The sequence below is a fragment of the Drosophila grimshawi genome, unplaced genomic scaffold (assembly GCF_018153295.1).
Source record: "Drosophila grimshawi isolate 15287-2541.00 unplaced genomic scaffold, ASM1815329v1 contig_848, whole genome shotgun sequence".
NCBI lineage: Eukaryota > Metazoa > Arthropoda > Insecta > Diptera > Drosophilidae > Drosophila > Drosophila grimshawi.
The window spans coordinates 4,243,711-4,265,732 of NW_025063692.1; the positions used below are offsets into that span (position 1 = coordinate 4,243,711).

At 43.2% G+C, this 22,022-nt stretch overlaps 2 protein-coding genes across 3 annotated transcripts; one reads left to right on the forward strand and one right to left on the reverse strand.

Moving 5' to 3' along the window:
- Positions 1-2,480: 2,480 nt before the first annotated feature.
- Positions 2,481-10,680, reverse strand: LOC6569177 (hornerin). Of its 2 annotated transcripts, XM_032741404.2 has the most exons (4): positions 10,496-10,680; positions 10,138-10,439; positions 9,446-10,045; positions 2,481-9,382 (listed from the first exon to the last, which is right to left on the reverse strand). In XM_032741404.2, the coding sequence occupies exons 1-4, from the start codon at positions 10,662-10,664 to the stop codon at positions 2,594-2,596; spliced, it is 7,860 nt and encodes a 2,619-aa protein (XP_032597295.2). In that variant the 5' UTR covers positions 10,665-10,680; the 3' UTR covers positions 2,481-2,593. The 2 variants fall into 2 exon arrangements, with proteins under 2 accessions (XP_032597295.2, XP_032597296.2); XM_032741405.2 differs by lacking the exons at positions 10,138-10,439; positions 10,496-10,680 and having other exon boundaries at positions 2,482-9,375; positions 9,446-9,486.
- Positions 10,681-15,007: 4,327 nt separating this feature from the next.
- Positions 15,008-16,389, forward strand: LOC6569178 (ADP-ribosylation factor-like protein 15). The gene is made up of 4 exons (XM_001995790.3): positions 15,008-15,271; positions 15,341-15,724; positions 16,122-16,208; positions 16,288-16,389. The coding sequence occupies exons 1-4, from the start codon at positions 15,008-15,010 to the stop codon at positions 16,387-16,389; spliced, it is 837 nt and encodes a 278-aa protein (XP_001995826.3).
- Positions 16,390-22,022: the final 5,633 nt, after the last annotated feature.

Consider the following 22,022-nt stretch of genomic DNA (forward strand, 5'->3'; position numbering starts at 1 on the left):
TGCTTGCAAAATATCTCCATTAGGAATACTTTGTACTTTTTATAGTACGAAGGTGCGACTATTTAAGTTGTTATTGTTCCAAGCTTCTGCTTACTTTTTCTAGTTTAGATTTGCCATCAAACACTGTGCCGATTTTACCAAGCCGCTCAGAGCTCACATTCCCATTGAAGAAAACATATTTAAAAAAGATTATAATGTTTGGCATCTCTGTTCGTTTCCTCTGCACATTTAGATAGCATAGATAAATATTGAAATGTCTTCGGTAAGGTTAATGTCGGTTTTACACTCAAAATCACAACTCAAATCATCAGTTTGGTTTTTTATCTTCTCTTCTTTTTTTCCCGTGACACTTGCGAACACACGATTTTTGTCTATGTTGCGTCGCCGATGTTGTTGTTGCTGTTGCTGTTGTTGGTGCTACAGCTACTACACCTTTTGCATCACACATGTAGAAATACACACACACACACGCACACACCTACACACACACACATTTGCATGAATAAATACGTATGTTAAGCAAAAGTGAGGAAACGTGATTGAAATTTTATCTTTGGCAAAAAATCGAAGAAATATGTGGATTGGGCTTTAGCTGCCGCACAGCTGCCCAAGCTTTCAATATGCATGTGTGTGCCTGTATGTGTGTGTGTGTGTGTGTGTGTGTGTGTGCGAGTGTGCGAATAGCTGTGTGCGTTTGACTTTTAAATTCCTGAACGCTGGCGTTAACCGTCGCTGTGGTTCTGTATGTTATTTGCATTGAAATGTTGAGTAATTGGAAAACCAATCTGGAGCATCTGCACTTCATGTTTTGCATACCAGACTGACTGACTGACTGACTGACTCACTAACTGAATGACAGACGCCAAACAACGCGACGCTTCCCATTTTTTTACATTCTCCCTCTGCTCTCGCTTTCATTTTTTGTTGCATATTTTTTAGCTGAAAATCAAGAACAAATACGACCGCCCATACACACACACAAACACACACACACACACAACACACATGCAGCGCGACAGGTTGATTTTGCTTCTGGCAAGGCAGTTGTTAAAAATAAATTGTTTTTAAATAGCTCTCACAATGCTCGAAACGCTCCCGCGGCACAATGTTGCACGTCCGTATGTGTTTGTGTGTGTGTGTGTGTGTGTGAGTGTAAGAGAGAGAGAGAATACTCAAGTAGAAACTACCCTGTTCCCTAGTCGTAAAGGGAATACAAACTTCCACAGATAAAAGTTTATCATATACCCAGTTTTGTCCTGTCCTGTATTAGATTGCAAGTTGAAAATAATAGAGTGCATTTTAACTTAATAGTTTCCAATGTTCTTTCAGGTTAGTAAGCTGCGATATCAAGTGAGCTATCTGTACATCTTTCAATTCCGGAGTTATATTTCATTTAACTTTAAGAGAGTTAAGCATTTCCCTAAAACTGATTATTGACATAGGTAATTTTTAACATAGATAATAGTAACTAATATCGAAGCTTAAATTTATCTCAGAAGCCCCCTCCTTATTATTACACTCACTCAGCGTATTATTCTATTTGCAATATCTTGGGTTCACTTTATATGTATATCTTTAAACTCCCGAGCTTAAATATTGCAACATGCATTATTGAAGTCTAAATGAGTCAAGAACGTGCCCAAAAACTCCTTCTAATTGATATTCTTCTATTTACAGGGTATCAGGGTAACAACAACAATAATAACAACAACCAGAGTCAAACGACAGAAGCTAACAATCAACACTGACGCTTCCGTTGGCGCTTCCTGGTTGCTGAACTTATTTGTTTTCAATTTTATTATGTTTTTGTTCCCATTCCTTTACACTCACTTTAGTCTTAGCTATGCTGTTGTTGTACTTCTTCTTCTTTTTTGTTAGCCATTTTGTAGCAGTTGGCTCAAATAATTTTGCATTTATTCAATTGTCTTATGACACACAGCAAGTAAGGAGGTGCCCCATCCCCGCCCTCGTCTCAGTCCCTTTCCACCTCCCTTGGGACAGGGTATATTGTCTCAATATAGAAAAGTTATTGGCAATTTGAACTAAAATCCAGGGGAAGGAATCGAGGAGAAAACAGCAAATGTGAAGCGGATGGAAGCAGTTTCAAATGGTTGTTGTTGTATGTAGAGTGGGCGGAAGTGCCCATAACACAATTAACGCAAACATCCTTTCCAAATGCATATCCTTGGGCGAGAGAGTTCGAAGTGGGAAATGCAAAGAAGTCAACACAAAATGGAAGGATGCAACTGCAAATGATGATATTCGAAACAGTTGGGAATATCCTCACAACAATTATGTTCACATTTATTGCTTGTTGCATTCTTGTCCATCCATTATCCTTCCACACTTTTCTCTCTCTTTTAATTTCTTCTATCTGCTGTACTCAGAAAAAAAAACTGTTGGAGTCATTTTTTAATTTGTTTTTTTTTTTTTATCGAATATTCCTTATGCTGAGTGTATTAGCTGAGATTTAATTTAGTTTTCAATTTACTTTGAATTTATTATGTAACCTAATTTTCGATTAAATTTGAAATTATAAATGCTGATCAATGAGAGTAAAACGCTTTCTAGCGGAAATTGATTGCCATCACGATTATTGGATTATTGATCGTCCGTGCATCCTTCTTTTGCAAGAGCATTGCGTTTGCTGATGTGATGTTTGGATTGCATTGGATGTTTTATCGACTGCGGCATTGTTGCGGCGCACTGCTTCTGGTGTTGCATAGGAATGAACCGATTCTTGATTTGATATTTGCGTTTGCGGCGTCGAATTGACTAGCTCATCGAATGGCGCATAATTATCCATGGAGTCAAAGCCGTGAAAGGTCTCATTTGGTCGATTGGGTTCACTGTGAAATGGCTGCTGTGTGGACTGATAGGAGGGACCATAGCTCGGCTCACTGATATCCGTGAGGAACTTTGTTGATTGCCCCGGACTCGGACTGATGCCCATACTCTCATATGCCGGCATCGAAATATCCTCAATATTTGGCTGGCAGACATTCTGATCTCGATACCGGCAACTATTTTCGGTGTCTTCCGCATTCACATTATTAACCGTACAGGAGCGCTTCACTGAGGTCAGCGATGTCCTAAGTGTCACATGCTTGACCTCAACCTTGACGGGTACTGGGCCTTGGGTTTTATTCTGCAGAGATCGATCAGTTTTATTGCTTAGTTGATCGGATTGTTTCTTGATCTCGCGACACCTTGCCCCTGATTGCTCTAAGTTTGATATTTTGTTGTCACTGGTGTGCTTCACTTTGTTTGATTTTGGGCAACTCGACTTCGGAGCCACCTTTGTGGACATTTTATCATTATCTGCCAACGCGGATCCATTAAAGAGCAACGATGGTTTTGTTATATTATCGCTGTTCTCATTTGTCGAACTCAAATTCTTGAATATCGGATCTTTAATTCCGGACTGGTTGGACAGATTCGTGGTGTCACAATAAGAAGGAGCGCTTTGATTTCCTAGCATCTCGCTGGGATAGGATACATTGGCAGGGCAACGCTGACCAGTTCTAGAAATGGGGTTGGAGTCATACATTGATGGCGCTGTTATGTCACCAATCTGTTGTTGACTGGGTATGGCCGGGAAACTCTGGACGCGTCGAGGCGATATTCCTGACTGCATTGAGTCCATGGATATATCTGTTAAGTATTCGCTGGTAACATTCGGCAACTGACTTCGATTTCCAGGGACGCGACTGCTCATGCCACAGCTGGGAGGAGTCACATTATCAAGACGCTCGCTGCGGTTAGTCGACTCGAAGCGTGGTCGTCGTTGATTGCCAGTTATGTTCCATCGACTAGAAGTGGCACCCGAAGCGCCAGCAAGCGAAGGCATTGTTACATTCTCTAAACACTCATTTGATAATTGACCTCTGCCAGAGTTTGACAAATCTGCAGACGAACATTGTTGACGTCGGGGTTTTGCTTCTTGCGACAAGCTTCGCACAGGATGTTTCTTCGGTGAACTAGATACACGAGACACTGGACTACGTCGACTTTTTCCGAATGGTGGAGCACCTGAGTCACAGATATTATTGTGCTGTTGACGAGTCGGATATCTTCCTCTGGAAGCCCCCGATACTCCCCCGAAGGACGGCATATTGACGTTCCCTATGAACTCATTATTAGAGGGTCCTTGACCAGAGCTAGTCATTGCACCAAGTCCGTTACTTCCGAATGATGGAGCGGAATTATCACTGATATTATGGGACGGCATTGTTTGCTGTTGACGTGTCGCAGTTCTTCCTCTGGAAGCTCCCGAGACTCCCTCGAAAGACGGCATACTGACGTCCTCTAAACGCTTATTATTATTATTAGAGAGTCCTTTACCTGAGCTCCCAAATGAAAGCATGTTTTCTAAGCGATCCCTCTTAGTGCACCCACACCTGCTATTTTGGAAAGACTGAGCCAATATGTCACGCACAGTCTGGGAGTGAAGAGATCGCTTTTGATGCGACTGATTTCTTGCTCTTGAAGCCACTGATACTCCCCCAAAGGAAGACAAGCTGACGTCCTCCATAAACTCTGGAGCAGAAGCTCCCGAAACTCCCCCGAAGAAAGTCATATTAACGTCCCCTATGAACTCATTATTAGAGGGTTCTTGACCAGACGTAGTCATTGGACCAAATCCAGTACTTCCGAATGATGGAGCGGAAATATCACAGATATTATGGGATGGCATTGTTTGCTGTTGACGTGTAGGAGTTCTTCCTCTGGAAGCTCCTGAGACTCCCCCGAAGTAAGGCATACTGACGTCCCCTATGAACTCATTATTAGAGGGTCCTCTACCAGAGGTATTCATTGGACCAAGTCCGGTACTTTCGAATGATGGAGCACTTATGTCACAGATATTCTGGGATGGCATTGTCTGCTGTTGACGTGTTGGAATTCTTCCACTGGAAGCTCCCGAGACTCCCCCGAAGGAAGGCATACTGACGTCCTCTATGAACTCATTATTAGAGGGTTCTTGACCAGAAGTAGTCATTGGACCAAGTCCGGTACTTCCAAATGATGGCGCACTTATGTCACAGATATTATGGGATGGCATTGTTTGCTGTTGACGTGTCGAAGTTGTTGCTCTGGAAGCTCCCGAAACTCCCCCGAAGGAAGGCATACTGACGTTCCCTATAAACTCATTATTAGAGGGTTCTTGACCAGAAGTAGTCATTGGACCAAGTCCGGTACTTCCAAATGATGGAGCACTTATGTCACAGATATTCTGGGATGGCATTGGTTGCTGTTGACGTGTTGGAGTTCTTCCTCTGGAAGCTCCGGAGACTGCCCCAAACGAAGGCATACTGACGTCCTCTATGAACTCATTATTAGAGGGTCCTCGACCAGAGGTAGTCATTGGACCAACTCCGGTACTTCCGAATGATGGAGCACTTATGTCACAGATATTCTGGGATGGCATTGTCTGCTGTTGACGTGTTGGAATTCTTCCACTGGAAGCTCCCGAGACTCCCCCGAAGGAAGGCATACTGACGTCCTCTATGAACTCATTATTAGAGGGTTCTTGACCAGAAGTAGTCATTGGACCAAGTCCGGTACTTCCAAATGATGGCGCACTTATGTCACAGATATTATGGGATGGCATTGTTTGCTGTTGACGTGTCGAAGTTGTTGCTCTGGAAGCTCCCGAAACTCCCCCGAAGGAAGGCATACTGACGTTCCCTATAAACTCATTATTAGAGGGTTCTTGACCAGAAGTAGTCATTGGACCAAGTCCGGTACTTCCAAATGATGGAGCACTTATGTCACAGATATTCTGGGATGGCATTGGTTGCTGTTGACGTGTTGGAGTTCTTCCTCTGGAAGCTCCTGAGACTCCCCCGAAGTAAGGCATACTGACGTCCTCTATGAACTCATTATTAGAGGGTCCTCGACCAGAGGTAGTCATTGGACCAACTCCGGTACTTCCGAATGATGGAGCACTTATGTCACAGATATTCTGGGATGGCATTGTCTGCTGTTGACGTGTTGGAATTCTTCCACTGGAAGCTCCCGAGACTCCCCCGAAGGAAGGCATACTGACGTCCTCTATGAACTCATTATTAGAGGGTTCTTGACCAGAAGTAGTCATTGGACCAAGTCCGGTACTTCCAAATGATGGCGCACTTATGTCACAGATATTATGGGATGGCATTGTTTGCTGTTGACGTGTCGAAGTTGTTGCTCTGGAAGCTCCCGAAACTCCCCCGAAGGAAGGCATACTGACGTTCCCTATAAACTCATTATTAGAGGGTTCTTGACCAGAAGTAGTCATTGGACCAAGTCCGGTACTTCCAAATGATGGAGCACTTATGTCACAGATATTCTGGGATGGCATTGGTTGCTGTTGACGTGTTGGAGTTCTTCCTCTGGAAGCTCCCGAGACTCCCTCGAAGGATGGCATACTAACGTCCCCTATGAACTCATTATTAGAGGGTCCTTGACCAGAAGTAGTCATTGGACCAAGTCCGGTACTTCCGAATGATGGAGCGGATATATCATTGATATTCTGAGATGGCATTGTTTGCTGTTGACGTGTTCTTCCTCTGGAAGCTCCTGAGAGTCCCCCGAAGTAAGGCATACTGACGTCCTCTATGAACTCATTATTAGTGGGTCCTCGACCAGAGGTAGTCATTGGACCAACTCCGGTACTTCCGAATGATGGAGCACTTATGTCACAGATATTCTGGGATGGCATTGGTTGCTGTTGACGTGTTGGAGTTCTTCCTCTGAAAGCTCCCGAGACTCCCCCGAAGGACGGCATACTAACGTTCCCTATGAACTCATTATTAGAGGGTTCTTGACCAGAAGTAGTCATTGGACCAAGTCCGGTACTTCCGAATGATGGAGCGGAAATATCACTGATATTCTGGGATGGCATTGTTTGCTGTTGACGTGTCGAAGTTGTTGCTCTGGAAGCTCCCGAAACTCCCCCGAAGGAAGGCATACTGACGTTCCCTATAAACTCATTATTAGAGGGTTCTTGACCAGAAGTAGTCATTGGACCAAGTCCGGTACTTCCAAATGATGGAGCGGAAATATCACTGATATTCTGGGATGGCATTGTCTGCTGTTGACGTGTCGCAGTTCTTCCTCTGGAAGCTCCCGAGACTCCCCCGAAGGAAGGCATACTGAAGTCGTCTATGAGCTGATTGTGAGTAGGTCCTTGACCAGAGCTAGTCATTGGGCCAAGTCCAGTACTTCCGAATGATGGCGCACTTATGTCACAGATATTCTGGGATGGCATTGTCTGCTGTTGACGTGTTGGAGTTCTTCCTCTGGAAGCTCCGGAGACTCCCCCCAAGGAAGGCATACTGACGTCCTCTATGAACTCATTATTAGAGGGTCCTCGACCAGAGGTAGTCATTGGACCAAGTCCGGTACTTCCGAATGATGGAGCACTTATGTCACAGATATTCTGGGATGGCATTGTCTGCTGTTGACGTGTTGGAGTTCTTCCTCTGGAAGCTCCGGAGACTCCCCCGAAGGAAGGCATACTGACGTCCTCTATGAACTCATTATTAGAGGGTCCTCGACCAGAGGTAGTCATTGGACCAACTCCGGTACTTCCGAATGATGGAGCACTTATGTCACAGATATTTTGGGATGATATTGGTTGCTGTTGACGTGTTGGAGTTCTTCCTCTGGAAGCTCCCGAGACTCCCCCGAAGGAAGGCATACTGACGTCCTCTATGAACTCATTATTAGAGGGTTCTTGACCAGAAGTAGTCATTGGACCAAGTCCGGTACTTCCAAATGATGGAGCGGAAATATCACTGATATTCTGGGATGGCATTGTTTGCTGTTGACGTATAGGAGTTCTTCCACTGGAAGCTCCCGAGACTCCACCGAAGGAAGGCATACTGAAGTCGTCTATGAGCTGATTGTGAGTAGGTCCTTGACCAGAGCTAGTCATTGGGCCAAGTCCAGTACTTCCGAATGATGGCGCACTTATGTCACAGATATTCTGGGATGGCATTGTCTGCTGTTGACGTGTCGCAGTTCTTCCTCTGGAAGCTCCCGAGACTCCCCCGAAGGAAGGCATACTGAAGTCGTCTATGAGCTGATTGTGAGTAGGTCCTTGACCAGAGCTAGTCATGGGGCCAAGTCCAGTACTTCCGAATGATGGCGCACTTATGTCACAGATATTCTGGGATGGCATTGTCTGCTGTTGACGTGTTGGAGTTCTTCCTCTGGAAGCTCCGGAGACTCCCCCGAAGGAAGGCATACTGACGTCCTCTATGAACTCATTATTAGAGGGTCCTCGACCAGAAGTAGCCATTGGACCAAGTCCGGTACTTCCGAATGATGGAGCACTTATGTCACAGATATTCTGGGATGGCATTGTCTGCTGTTGACGTGTTGGAGTTCTTCCTCTGGAAGCTCCGGAGACTCCCCCGAAGGAAGGCATACTGACGTCCTCTATGAACTCATTATTAGAGGGTCCTCGACCAGAGGTAGTCATTGGACCAACTCCGGTACTTCCGAATGATGGAGCACTTATGTCACAGATATTTTGGGATGATATTGGTTGCTGTTGACGTGTTGGAGTTCTTCCTCTGGAAGCTCCCGAGACTCCCCCGAAGGAAGGCATACTGACGTCCTCTATGAACTCATTATTAGAGGGTTCTTGACCAGAAGTAGTCATTGGACCAAGTCCGGTACTTCCGAATGATGGAGCACTTATGTCACAGATATTCTGGGATGGCATTGTCTGCTGTTGACGTGTTGGAGTTCTTGCTCTGGAAGCTCCGGAGACTGCCCCAAACGAAGGCATACTGACGTCCTCTATGAACTCATTATTAGAGGGTCCTCGACCAGAGGTAGTCATTGGACCAACTCCGGTACTTCCGAATGATGGAGCACTTATGTCACAGATATTCTGGGATGGCATTGTCTGCTGTTGACGTATAGGAGTTCTTCCTCTGGAAGCTCCCGAGACTCCTCCGAAGGAAGGCATACTGAAGTCGTCTATGAACTGATTGTGAGTAGGTCCTTGACCGGAGCTAGTCATTGGACCAAGTTCAGTACTTCCGAATGATGGAGCAGAAATATCACTGATATTCTTGGATGGCATTGTTTGCTGTGGACGTGTTGGAGTTCTTTCTCTGGAAGCTCCCGAGACTCCCCCGAAGTAAGGCATACTGACGTTCCCTATGAACTCATTATTAGAGGGTTCTTGACCAGAAGTAGTCATTGGACCAAGTCCGGTACTTCCGAATGATGGAGCGGAAATATCACTGATATTCTGGGATGGCATTGTTTGCTGTTGACGTGTCGCAGCTCTTCCGCTGGAAGCCTCTGATACATCTGCGAATGAAGGCATGCTGATGTCCTGCAGAGCTGCTGTGTTACGCTCGTGTTGATATACTGTGGGCTTTTCTGGACGTTGAATTGATCTACTGTGCAACGTTGAGCAATCAACGAATAGAGGACTTACATTATTCTGGCATTCACTGTTCACACAGTTGGCTTTTCCGGGCGAAGCTCCCCTTCCTGCTCCCGAGACACCTGCAAACGATGGCATTGTCAGATTGTCCAAGCACTCGTTATATTCGTTTTCCAGGTTTTCACTATAGTGACTGGTAAGTGTGCTATGGGGAAACGATGGCATACTGACATCTTCCAGGCACGTGTTGTTGCCGATAGATTGCGCTATGAAATTGCTAACATTATTTGGTCGCGCTAGCAATCGGCGGTCCGATGAGTCCATAATAAAAGAAGGAGCACTTTGGTCCGCCAGGCATTCACTTGTCATGTTCTGAGCCGCAGCAATGCGCGTACTCATCGCAGGCATCGATGTGTCTTGGAAGGATGGCATCGATATATCGTCCAACTGTACCGGCATCGAAAAGTGCAAATGACGAATGGGTGCACCCACCACCGATGTGCGTACGCCAGCAGGCGTACAATCCAATGTGGGCAATTGGTCACAGGGTGCATTTGACACTGTGCTGGTCTCCTCCACCTGACTGGTAATATTTCCGCTCGGATCACGATAGGTGGTTATCTTGTGATGCGTTGTATGCACATTGTTGTTCTGCGGATGGAATAAGTTGTCAATAATATGACAAGTAAGAAGTAAAGCCAGATCTTAACTACAGAGTAGGTTTGCTAACAGTCGTGACTCACCAATGGATCTAGTAGAGTATCTCCACGCTGGTGCTTCAAACTATGCACAGTCTGTTGGTAGACGCTATCCGGATATTTGCCAGCTTCATTTTCCGTATGGGCCATGTCTGGTGGCGATATATTGGCCAGATACTCGTTATCAGATCTGGATAGGTGTGAGGGAATGGATACATTGTATGCTGGTGCCGACATATCCGCCAGTTGTTCCTCCGGCAGATTGTTCAGATTAAGGGACTGAAATGGATAATACCTCGCTTGTCGCTGGTGCTGTTGCTGCTGACGGGGCTCATCGTCAGTCTCATCTGCAATTGGATTAGGGTTGGTCAGAATGCTACACAACTGCACAGCAACTACAAACATCTTAGGTTGCGAAAGAAGCCCGGATGGCGCCACTCCTCGTTGCCTGTCAGTCCAAAATCACGAGGATCGTATTGTCGCACTGGCTGCTGTTCATTGAAACCAGGTCGCAGATGTTCCGGCGTATTGTTCAAATCATTTTGTGGCGACGGACCTTGCTCCTTGTGCATGCTTGCCAAATAAAATTGACCTCAAGAATTCTACCCAATACTTATCTGTGTTGTAACAAAAACTAAACAAATACTTTCTTCCAATATACAGTTGCCAAATTAATAACTTTGAATGTTGTAAGTCGTTTGAGAGCGACGCCTGCTTAAAGACTCATTCAATCTGCTTTGAAAATCTTTCCTCAAGCTATTAAATTAGATTTCTCTTCTAACTAGTTCAGAGAATAGAGACCTGAGATCTGAAAACAGAAAGCAGAAAGCGCTTCCAGCTACTTTTACACTCAACAAAAAAGCACACTGAAATTTAAAAAAGCGCGAGACATAATTGGTCTGCATTTTATAAAAACCAACACTGGAAAGGAAAACAAGACACAACTATGATATTATAATTTCAGATTAATAAGTTGAGCTACTCTAGGCGATTACACATATTTTCTCTGAGTGTAGCATGCTGCATGCTGCACTTCCGTTTCGTGCCACCAAATACAATTAACACACAAGCGCATAGTTTTTAATTTACAGTTTTACTTGTGCTTCATTGGCTTTCGAGATGGCTGACTAGCAACTCGCAATTCTTAAGAGCCGCTGTCTGCTTCAGGTGTGTACGAGTCTGTGTGTGTGCCTATGTGTATGTGTGTGTGTGTGACGTTGCGGTCGACTTAGAGGGCTGGCAAGTCGTCACATGAAACCGCTTTCATTTCCGCCAAACACAATTGCATCATTAGCGATGCAATCTCCGTTACTTAACGTAACCGCAACATGCCGGAAATGAAATCCGAGGCAAGCTGGCGCGCCCAGTTCCAAGCTCCTGGTGAACGACTCGACAAGTGACTCGCCGAGCTAAATTCAAAAAAAAAAAAAAAATACGCCCAACACAAAAACCAAAACCTGCACAAGAAAAAAAATAAAAGCTGGCCAAGTCTTAACAATGTCGAAGATTGCATACCCTTGCCGTGGTGAAGACAAGCAATTGCAAAGCTATATAATACAATAATCAGAGGGGGAAACAGCTTGAATCGCCATTAAATCGTGCAGATCAATCAAATCTTTATTTTATTTATTACAAATAAATTAGGCAACTAAATACTTATTCTAAGAAGTCTGTGCATTTTGGAAATGAAGCAAGAACAAAACTGAATAACAATAATAATAATAATAAGATAATATCTTATTTCTTATAATGAAAATCGATCATCAGTTGTATGGATATCTGCCAAGTTTGCAGAGTGATGAGAATGCATCTAAACAAATAGATGCGTGTCTCTAACAAGCGGCACAACAAAATGCGTATGCTTCTGGGCCGGGGTAGAAAGGCAGAAAAGTCGCGTTGCAAAGGAAATATGACGTCGCCGTGTGGCACACAGTCAAAGAGGAGTTGCGTCCAGGAGGCAGTCGCCCAGTCGCCAAGGATAAAGGAAAACAACCGGAAAGCAAACGAAATGATGCTGCTGCGCACAAATAATCGAATAAAGCCGCAGCTGAACCGTAGCCCCATGACTCTGTGTGTGTGTCTGTGTGTATGTGTGTGTGTCTGTCCGGACCAACGAACAGCAGCAGGTGAAGCCAGCGCCCCGATTCGCCGGTTCCCCGGTTAGCCAAAGTCAGAATCCCGCTGACAGTGTGGCGGACATTGAAGCTATTCCTTCCTCTACTCCTGCTCCTCCACCTCCGTCTCTTCCATCGCGTCCTCCTCCTCCTCCTTTTCCTCCTGCTCCTCATTTATTGCATTAGTGCGTCCCAAGGATGCAGGGACAAATGATTACGCGGTGTCGCTTCATTTAGCTTGCTGCCATTCTGCTGGGAAACTCTGCCACTCTGCCACGCTGCTTCAAATATTTGACTTAAGCTTTAGCAAACACACATGCGAGGGTCAACGAAACAGTTTCAGTTTCAGCAGACATCGTGAATCAGACTAGAAAAGTTATTCCTGGTTTTGTGCTTGAGTATGCAACCGGTAGTTGGCAGCAACTCCGACACCATCAATTGTATACACACAAATATACACTGTATACATTTTTGATCAACATCAAAATACGAGTAGATCTAGTGTGAGATCTCAGAGGCATTCAGAGCTGGAAAGACACACAATTTGGGATATAAATTATTTTTATTATTTACATTCACAAAAAAAATACAAACAAAAATTAAAAAAATGTATTTATGGCAAAATTTGTGGTAAAATGGTTAAAAACTTTCCACAGCCAGGTTACGATTTTCAAAAACCAGGGCTACTCCATCAATGTTCGACTTCTAGATCCATACTACTTTCAATCTGACTCCAAAACTGGACACTTGCTGCTGGTGTAAAGTGTTTGTTTTCGTTCCTCTCGTTGGACAACTTGACAAACTGCCCTCGCACACGTGCTCAGCTTCAAATGGAATGTTTGAGATATGTGCAGGCAATCAACCAGCTATTTGCATATGTCTCTCTCCCTCTCTCTCTCTCTCTCTCTCTCTATTTCTCTCATTCTCTCGCTCTCTCTGCAACTCTGCACCTTTTGGCACAAACGAGCGTCTTCAGAGACTCTAAGGCGATTCACCTTTCCTCCTTGGAGTACAGCCCACTCCCCTCGTGTACCTATATGCGCTTGCCAAGTTGTCATTTTTCGCGACGCTTTGTGCCGCATTAATGTGCATATTAAAATGGACGACGAGGCAGCCCAGACGAACTAAAGTTGCCTACATCAGACTGACTGAATGACTAACTGACATCATATTCATGTAGGGGTAGCTTGAGGAGAGGACAGGTTTGTGCTTGGCTCTACAAAAGAGTTTTGCCAGTCAGCCTCAAGGCTACACAGACTTTTGGGGAGCACACAAGAAAAGAAAAAGAAAAAAATAAATAAAAAACCAAGTGGGGTGACACAAAGTTCGGGGAACGTTTAGCTTGCTTACTTTTCAATTTGGTAGGGGTGGGTTTTTTCTTTGCTGGGAGGGGGAATGAAAAGAGTTTGTTGCAGGTAATTGTGCCAAAGTTGATGGAATTTCTCATCTATAGCATTTCTTGGAGTATGTTGTATGTTTACTGTACTTGATACTCGCTGTTGTTCTTCTTCTTCGCAACACACTTTATAAATCCTACATTAATTTGTAATCATGGTTAAAGCTTTGTATTAATCTCCATTTGCGCTGATCTCATTGGTGAAGCTCGACTTAAATATACTATTTAATTTACAAGTGGTTTAGTAATAAAGCACAAGTACAACTGAAAGGTGATCTCAAGAGCAAATTGAGAACACGACGACGTTGTTTAAGAATCGAACATAGACTGCTGCTGAATTGCTTCGGCAGGTTTATTGAAAACTTCAAAGTTATATACAATTATTCTTATCCTACTTAGGACATTATCTAGCTACATATTTACTGCTGCATATGCATCTAGACTCATTATCCTATCAGTTCGGAGAACTATTATCGCGTGAGGTTTGATTACGGTCGCGACTGGTGCCGCGTACATGTCTGTTCACGTCTTTACATATATTTTCGATAAGAATCCTCCTTGGTTATCTTACCATTGGAAGATTGTACAGATACCCTGTATTTGAAGCACTATTCTAGATGATGTACAACATTTTTATTCCATTTTCCCAGACACTTTTTAAAGGGAGTAATTTTAACATGAATGTCGAGTCTGATTCGCGTTTTCAATGTTTTTGAACCTAGTTTTCCTTTCCAGTAGAACCATTATGAAGTAGCCCTGGTTTTTGAAAATCGAATCATATAAAAAAAGATATGATTGATAAGAAAAATTAGTTTTTTGGTTCTTAATACTCAAGAGAGTATAAAAAGACTTTAGCCCATTTAAAAATTCCCAATGTTTAACAGCTTGAAGGCAATCAATTTAAGTCCATAAAGTGCTTAATGGTAATTTTAAAAAAGCTACATTTCGAATTTGTTGGGACAACAACAGGCGCCATCTAGCGACAACGTCAGCCAACAAACATTGAGAACGTAGCTTTATCGAAATCAAGGCAGCTGTTAACGAACAGCCACTGTTAATTAACAGCTACTGTTAACCAACAGCTCTTTGTTATGCTTAACATAAGAACAGCTTTTTTGAACTAAAACGTTTCCGATTCGAATTGGATTGAAAAGAAAATGCTTTTAACAAAGTGTATATAAATGTATATGAACTGTTTTTAACAGCGACAAAGTTGCTTAGTGATGCCAACAACAAGAATTGACCAAAACACCAAAAAAAGCACGCTTGTTGCCCGTGGCAACCCAAAAGTCAGCTGTGGCAAATTGGTTGCTTGTAAACAAAGAAATAGTAAAAGGAACATGAACAAATAACTGAAATTGATTAAACGTATTTGCAAACATTTTTTAACGAGATGTGCTTCTGAATGGGGCTGCGATGCGCTAAGCTGCGCCGCTGCTCCTGGTGCGCCAGCTCCTGCTCCTGCTCCTGGTGCTGTTGCTGCTGTTCTGAGCCCGCTGCCACGGAGCGTTTCAAAGTGCTGCTGCTGGGTGCCGCTGGCAGCGGCAAGACCCAATTGGGGCATCTGCTCAGCGGAGAGGAACGGGACGCGGCGGATTTGGGACCCACAAACGGAGTGCGCTGCTATCGCTGCCAACCGGACGCTGGCTGCCTGCTGCTCCTCACCGAGGTGACATTATCATCTGCAAAATAATACAAATAAATATATGTAAATAAATAAATGTGTGTCGGTTTAAAGGTGGGTGGCAGCGAGGATATGCAGCGGATCTGGCCACACTACTATGCCAGCTGCCATGCGCTCATCTTTTGCTACGAGCTGAGCGACAGCTACGAGGAGCTCCTGGTTAGCTTTCGGCTGTTGCAGCGCTGCCTGGAGCATCGCGAGCTGCGTGGCAAGCCGGTGCTGCTGGTCGCGTGGCGCAACTGCGATGGCATCCAGCTCTACGATGTGGCGCATGCCTTCCGGCTCGAACAGCTGGCCAACGAATGCGGCTGTCCGCTGCACATGTGCCATCTGGGGCACCAACGAGACGTGTGGCACGGCTTGGCCTGGCTGCAACGTCAGCTGCACGATCGAGCGCCGGCCTTGGCGCAACGCATCAAATATGATCTCAATATGCAGGTAAACAAAGATATATATATATATATATGTAGAGGCGATCAAAATAATATAAGTGCAGACTGAAATTGGCTGTAATAATATTGACGACGTTTAAATGCTCAAAATCGTGAAATTTATCACAAGTAAGCCGGTCAAAATAATACTTGTGGATTAGTTGTGAAGCTTTCAAAATAATAATTTATAAATATGCGAAACGTTTTTATTTTTTTATAAGAAAGTATTTTCTCGTTTCAGTGCGCTTTTTTCTCTGAGTGTATGCATACTTTTCTCTCATTTACTCCACATATGTATGAAGAATATGCCCTGTCTCATTCTGTCCGCAAACTGTTAAACATACAAACATACAAACAAAGATATTCACTTCGCATTTGCCTTTGTCTCATTCCCTCCCTTGCAGTCTTGGCAGCGGCGCAAACGCACTTTGCTCTCCAACGGTAAATTGGCGCAGGTGCATCGTCAGCGCTTTCGACGCGCACACAGAAAGGTGAGCCAGCACTCTTCTCCCGTCTCGCTCGCACTCGTGCACTCATGCTCTCATTTCTCTCATTTGTGTGTATTTGCAGCTCTGGCCACTGACACTGGTCTCTGACGTCACGCAGCCGTCGCCCCTGCGTCCACGCACTGCGCCGGCCGCCATCTTTACTGCGCGTACGCAACAACCATAAAACTGCCTCCGCAATTAACATAAATATGCAAGTGTGCCAAAAACAGTGTTTTTTTTTTGCCATAATAAATCAAATGCATAACACACATTTTACAATTATAAATATAAATATAAATAGTTCTGTAAATTTGCCCAGTTCAATGACGTCAGCCGATCGATAAATCGCTGAAATTCACTGGAATAACGAATGACGACATTACCAGGGCTGACAGCTGTCTTCACTGCTTGTCACTCACACAAGCTGCTGCATTAATGAGTTATTTCGCATTTATACAAATACTAAACTAAACTAAACTAAACCAAACTCAAATTGATTGATGATCACTGCCATAAATCATTTGTCATAAATTTGCGCAATGCGAAATGAATTTAGAGTTACAATGTGTGTTATTATTGAGTGCAATAATTGGAATCGAAACAATGACAACTCGATAACAAGCCAAGCACTCCAATGAAGTGAGCAATTTGTAAATACAGCATTTACTAAATACAAATTTCCATTATATTCAGCTGTAAACTGCATTTTAAAGTTGTCAACGAAATGGCGATTTTTGCTTCAATTTTGTTGTGGGAATGAACGGGAAGGATGGCTAACCAGAAGTGGGAAGGGGGGAGGGTGGAGGCTATAGTTAAGCTATAACTGCAGAATCTACCGTTTGTCCTCCCTCTCCCTCTGCAGCACCAGCCTGGCGATAACTGCCAGCCGATGATGTATTGCAGAATAGCAATAAGTAAACCACAACAACACCTCACAAGCACATACACACACAGGCATATACATGCACATGCATGCATGGATATACAAACAATTACAAACACTAACAGAGTTTGCCATTCCACTCACACACACACACACATGCGCTGGCTGCTGACATTGATGATTGCGACTGTTGTTGTTGGTGTTGTTGTTGTCATCGTCTGGAGACGCTTGAACGTGTGCCTCGTAATAATCCCAATATATAAGCCAGCCAAAAATCCCAACACACACAAACACACACACACACACACACATACATGCATAAATAAACATGTGTCGCCGTGTGTTGTAACGTAAAGTGTAAAATAAGCATCAATCATCGCTTATTCGAGTTGTCATCAATCACACACACGCTGCACACACACACACACACACACACACACATCCTCACATAGCAAAAAGTACAACTACAACAGCACAACGTGGAAGCAACAAGCACCGTTATCCTTGGTGGTTAGTGTTGCACACTACCCCTGTCACTTCTAGTCATTCACCACTCACCCTGCCGCAAAGCATTTACAAACTTGCCGTGTTTAAATTTTGCAGCCCCTGCTGCCGGTTAGAAGCTGGACGCGAAATACAACCCTGCTCTTGTAATCAGGATTTGCCAGTTATTAAATCATCAGGTTGCACGATCAGGCAGCACGCCCCAAACCGCTGTCACATGTCTGTCAACACTCAAAATTTAGGAGGAGGAGTAGAAAAAAAAAACTACAAGAAAATTATCAACCGACTGAGCAATACTCTCTTTTGTTTTTGTTCACACACATACAATTTGTATTTATAGATAAAGTATGTAAAAAGGATGGCAACGCTGCGCGGAGGTGCATAGCAAGCAGCAGGTCAGCGTTAGCAGGAATTTCTTAAGAGTTGGCAGACTGTGCAGAAGAAAGTGATTTAATCAGTCTACATATAAATGTACAAATATTAATGCATTTATATTATTTAATTCAGAAATAATATATTCCAAGACAGACACACAGACACAATGAAAAAAGAAGTGAAGCGTAACCAAATATTCTGAACCCCTCCATTGCCCTTTTTGCTGCCCACTGGCAATGTTGCGTGCGTCAGGGCAGAAAATAAAGATTTAATCGGCATTTATGTATGTATTTTTAGGTTTTATGATAATGCCCGTCGTAATCGCCTTTATTTTTCTTATTTTTTATATTTTTTTATATGAAACTTAACGAGTTGTCAAACGAGTCCTTTCGCCCATCCAATTGGAATGGGAATATGTCGTCATTTCAAGAGCTCTCTGCTCGAGTCGAAAGAAATACATAATAGTATTAAATGCATTTGATTAAAGAGTCGAAATATGCGCAACCATAAATTGAACTTGAAAATAATTATTTTATATCACTAACAACGTCCACTATCCGAGCGGGAAGAATAACAAAGACAAAACAAATGCGTACAACAAACACAAAGAGAACAGTTACACCTAACTGTAATGTGTTCATTCAGTTGCTGGTTGCTAAATGGACAGAGTGAAGGATATGACGACTACTGAGAGCAGGTGTGGAAAGAGAGAGACATAAAAGGAAATAAAGAAATGCAAGAAATCAGATCTGAAGAAAGCACGACAGTTGTATTCGATTTAATTGTTATTTTTGCCTCAGGTAACTTAAATAAAGAACGCGGCTTGTTTAACCACAAGTCAAACAAAAAGTTAAAGAGTATGTGCCAGTCGGATACTCCTGCCTATGACTGAACTATTTACAACAGTTAGAAATAGATTCTGGCAGCCATTTGAAACGTGCAAAGAGAATGAATTAGCTTATGTTAGTTATCGATCTCTAGGACGCTGCATGTTATCGATCGCGCTCAATGCAATCGTGTTAATGTTAATTGCTTGTGTGGTTTCTTATTTTCTTAATGATATGAATACTTTGCCTACCACAGAACACAGGAAAAGTGAAATTATATTAAAGAATGGCATAAAGCGCAGCACAACTATTAACACACAATGAATACAATAAAACTGGCAACGCTGCACAGTAGTCAAATCATAACAACTACAACCATAGCAACACCAAGAAAAGGGATTCTAATTTCAATTTTCAACAAATAGCTTGTTATGCTGAAATGGAACTACTGTTTTTGTATAATTTCGGAGCGATTCTAAAAACGAAAACTGAAACCACACTCAAACAATCAGACAGACAGACAGACAGACAGACAATTAAATGAAAGTCACGCCGCTTTAACATTTTGTGGTCAGACGAGCGAAAGAAGGCGAAAGAGCTATGCCAAAGGGAGTGTGAAGAGGATACAACGTGCCTTGCCCCAAAAAACCTTACACACAGTCAGACAAGCAGACAGACAGACAGACAGACTATAGAGTGGAGTACACTCAGAAAAAAAAACAGTAGTCATGAATTTAAAAGTCTCTTTCGACGACTCTGCTTATTATTCAGAAAGTATATACATCTGTAACCATTACTATATATCTATCTACATTTAATATATTATTATTATAACAGAATTCTTACATTATTTTTTTTTTTGGGTTCTGTAAATATTGAATTTTTTCTAAATAACGCGAGGGGCACTCAACTCAGATTTGGACTAAAAAAAACTACTATATCCTATAGCTGCCTTGTGCCTTATCGTGAAATTTCGAAATTGAAAATGATATTAATAATATATAATAATAAGAAATAAATGAATTATTCTCTTGGGACGCACAATTTTTTCTGTCAGTGTCAGCTGGTTGGCGGCAGACTTGCAGCAAAATTAATTTGCAACACTGTGCGCTTTTAATCCACACATGATACAACACTCTGTAGAATCGCCCACCTTCCTCCCATCCAACACTCGGCCCCCTGCCCCTTCATCTATCGGCGTGTGCGACTGCAACGAAAATCAGAAAGCGGATTAAACGTATTCGTGAGAACTCGTCAACGATTTCGCACCTGTTTGACGGCCATACCCCCGCAGCCCCCGCCCCAGCTCATCACCTCTCGCTACTGTTGTGTGTGGCAGAGTGGGCGTGGTCCGTGGGCATAAAATGCCAATTAGAATTTCAAGTTCGCAGTCCGTTGAAGCTGCCGAGCGTGTAAATAGAGTCAGAGACACAGAGAGACAGAGAAAGAGAGGGGGAGAGAGAAAGCACACCTCGGGGCAACTTACACACACAACGCACACAGCACGACATCAATGGAGAATCACCCTTTGCGATTTTTTTGCGCCAACGCAAATTGTTTATCGCCTTCAGGGCGCTTTATTAACTTTACGGCTGACCGAATCAAGAATGGGCTCCAGAATAGCTCTGCAGGGTATACGGGAGGTGGAGGGACTGTGTGTGTGTGTGTGTAAATCTCTCAACACTCAAACCGACCTGAACGGAACGTCGAACTGAAACTGAGCCCACGGCTCTTTTGGCCGAGCGCCTCTTAACGGGCTCTCGATTGTGATGTGTTTCTTTCCATTGAAAATGGCTATGGCTATGAAACTGGTATCATGAAGTTGGACTGATATTTATATATATATAATCGATCTAGGCATGTCCGCAACCAAATGAACTCCCAATCTCAGAGCATATGAAACGGAAACGAACAAAAGTTCTCGTCTATTTTGAGTTAATCGCGCTTCTGTCATTTTATCGATAACAGTCACCGTCGATAGAAATCAATTTCCGGTTGCAGTAAAATTCACAACTATCCCACTTTTTTCACATCTCTCTCTCTCTCTCTCGTTCTTACTTGTATACAATTCGATTTGATATGGTTTGACGGGTAACGCACACGCACACACACGCACACACACACACTCCCACACTCCTCTAGCACCTTGCTTTACGGCTTTTGACGGCTTCCGGCTGTTTTCCTTTTTTTTTCGATTGCGGAACGCGGAAATGCACTCAAAATATTAAATGCTTCAGTTGTTTGCAATTATTGTGCGCTGGCCTTGTGCTTAATTTATAATACGGCCGTGGGATTTCACTTAACAGCCTGTCCAGCTGCTCTCTCTCTCTCTCTCTCTCTTGACCACGAGATATGGAGGGAGTTGGCGGCAAATTTTCTGATGAAAATGCAGTCGTAATTAATATTTACGCATTTCTCATTTGGTGTCTTTAAAAGTTGTTCCCTTTTGGAAGAGTTCACCAATAAAACAAAACCCATACGAAGGCAGCCAGAAATTATGTAAATACACACATATATCTATATGTATATATTTTTTATACACCTATATAATAAAAAACTGTTGCCCTAATGAGCTAATATTGTCCTAATTGGAATGATCTCATTTATGTTTTCTATTTTCTCTATATATGATTTCCAATTTCTGTTATCTATTTTTTTTTACAGCTACTGATTTCCAACTCAATTCATAATTTGTGCAACTTGTTGTCTGTGTGTGTGTGGGGCGGGGATGGGGGTAAGCTAGTTAATTCAGATTCCTTGATTTTCTATGCAGAAATCAAGAGAGATGACGTCACAGCTCTATGCAAAGACAAACAAAAAATAGGACAACTGGGGTCATGTGTCTATGTCCATGTCATTACTCCTCTCTCTCTCTCTCTCTATCTCTTTCTATCTCTCTCACTCCCTCTCTTTGACCCCCATCTCGCTTCCCCCTTTGGCTTTTAGTCTTGGTCTTGGTCTGTTTGTGTCCTTTCAATGCCCGCTGCTTGACTTCATAAATATGCCAAATGGACTCTATCAAAATACATACTCGCACTCTCTCTCTCTCTCTCTATTTCGCGCTCTTTCCCTCTTTCTCTCGGTGAGGGGAGACAGATTGAATGAAGAAAAGCGCCGCCAGTTGAACATAAACCAAGCGAGTAAATTGAGACACGACGGACACGTGAGTTTGATAGATTGAAGCATATATAGAGAAAGCACACACACACACACAAATGTCGGCACATG

Coding starts and splice junctions, on each gene's coding strand:
- LOC6569178 (XM_001995790.3), top strand. CDS start 15,008: ATGGGGCTGCGATGCGCTAAGCTGCGCCGCTGCTCCTGGTGCGCCAGC. Junction 15,272..15,340: donor GCCTGCTGCTCCTCACCGAG/GTGACATTATCA, acceptor GTCGGTTTAAAG/GTGGGTGGCAGCGAGGATAT. Junction 15,725..16,121: donor AATATGATCTCAATATGCAG/GTAAACAAAGAT, acceptor CCTCCCTTGCAG/TCTTGGCAGCGGCGCAAACG.
- LOC6569177 (XM_032741404.2), bottom strand. CDS start 10,664: ATGCACAAGGAGCAAGGTCCGTCGCCACAAAATGATTTGAACAATACG. Junction 10,440..10,495: donor CTTCTTTCGCAACCTAAGAT/GTTTGTAGTTGC, acceptor ATCCAATTGCAG/ATGAGACTGACGATGAGCCC. Junction 10,046..10,137: donor ATACTCTACTAGATCCATTG/GTGAGTCACGAC, acceptor TTCCATCCGCAG/AACAACAATGTGCATACAAC.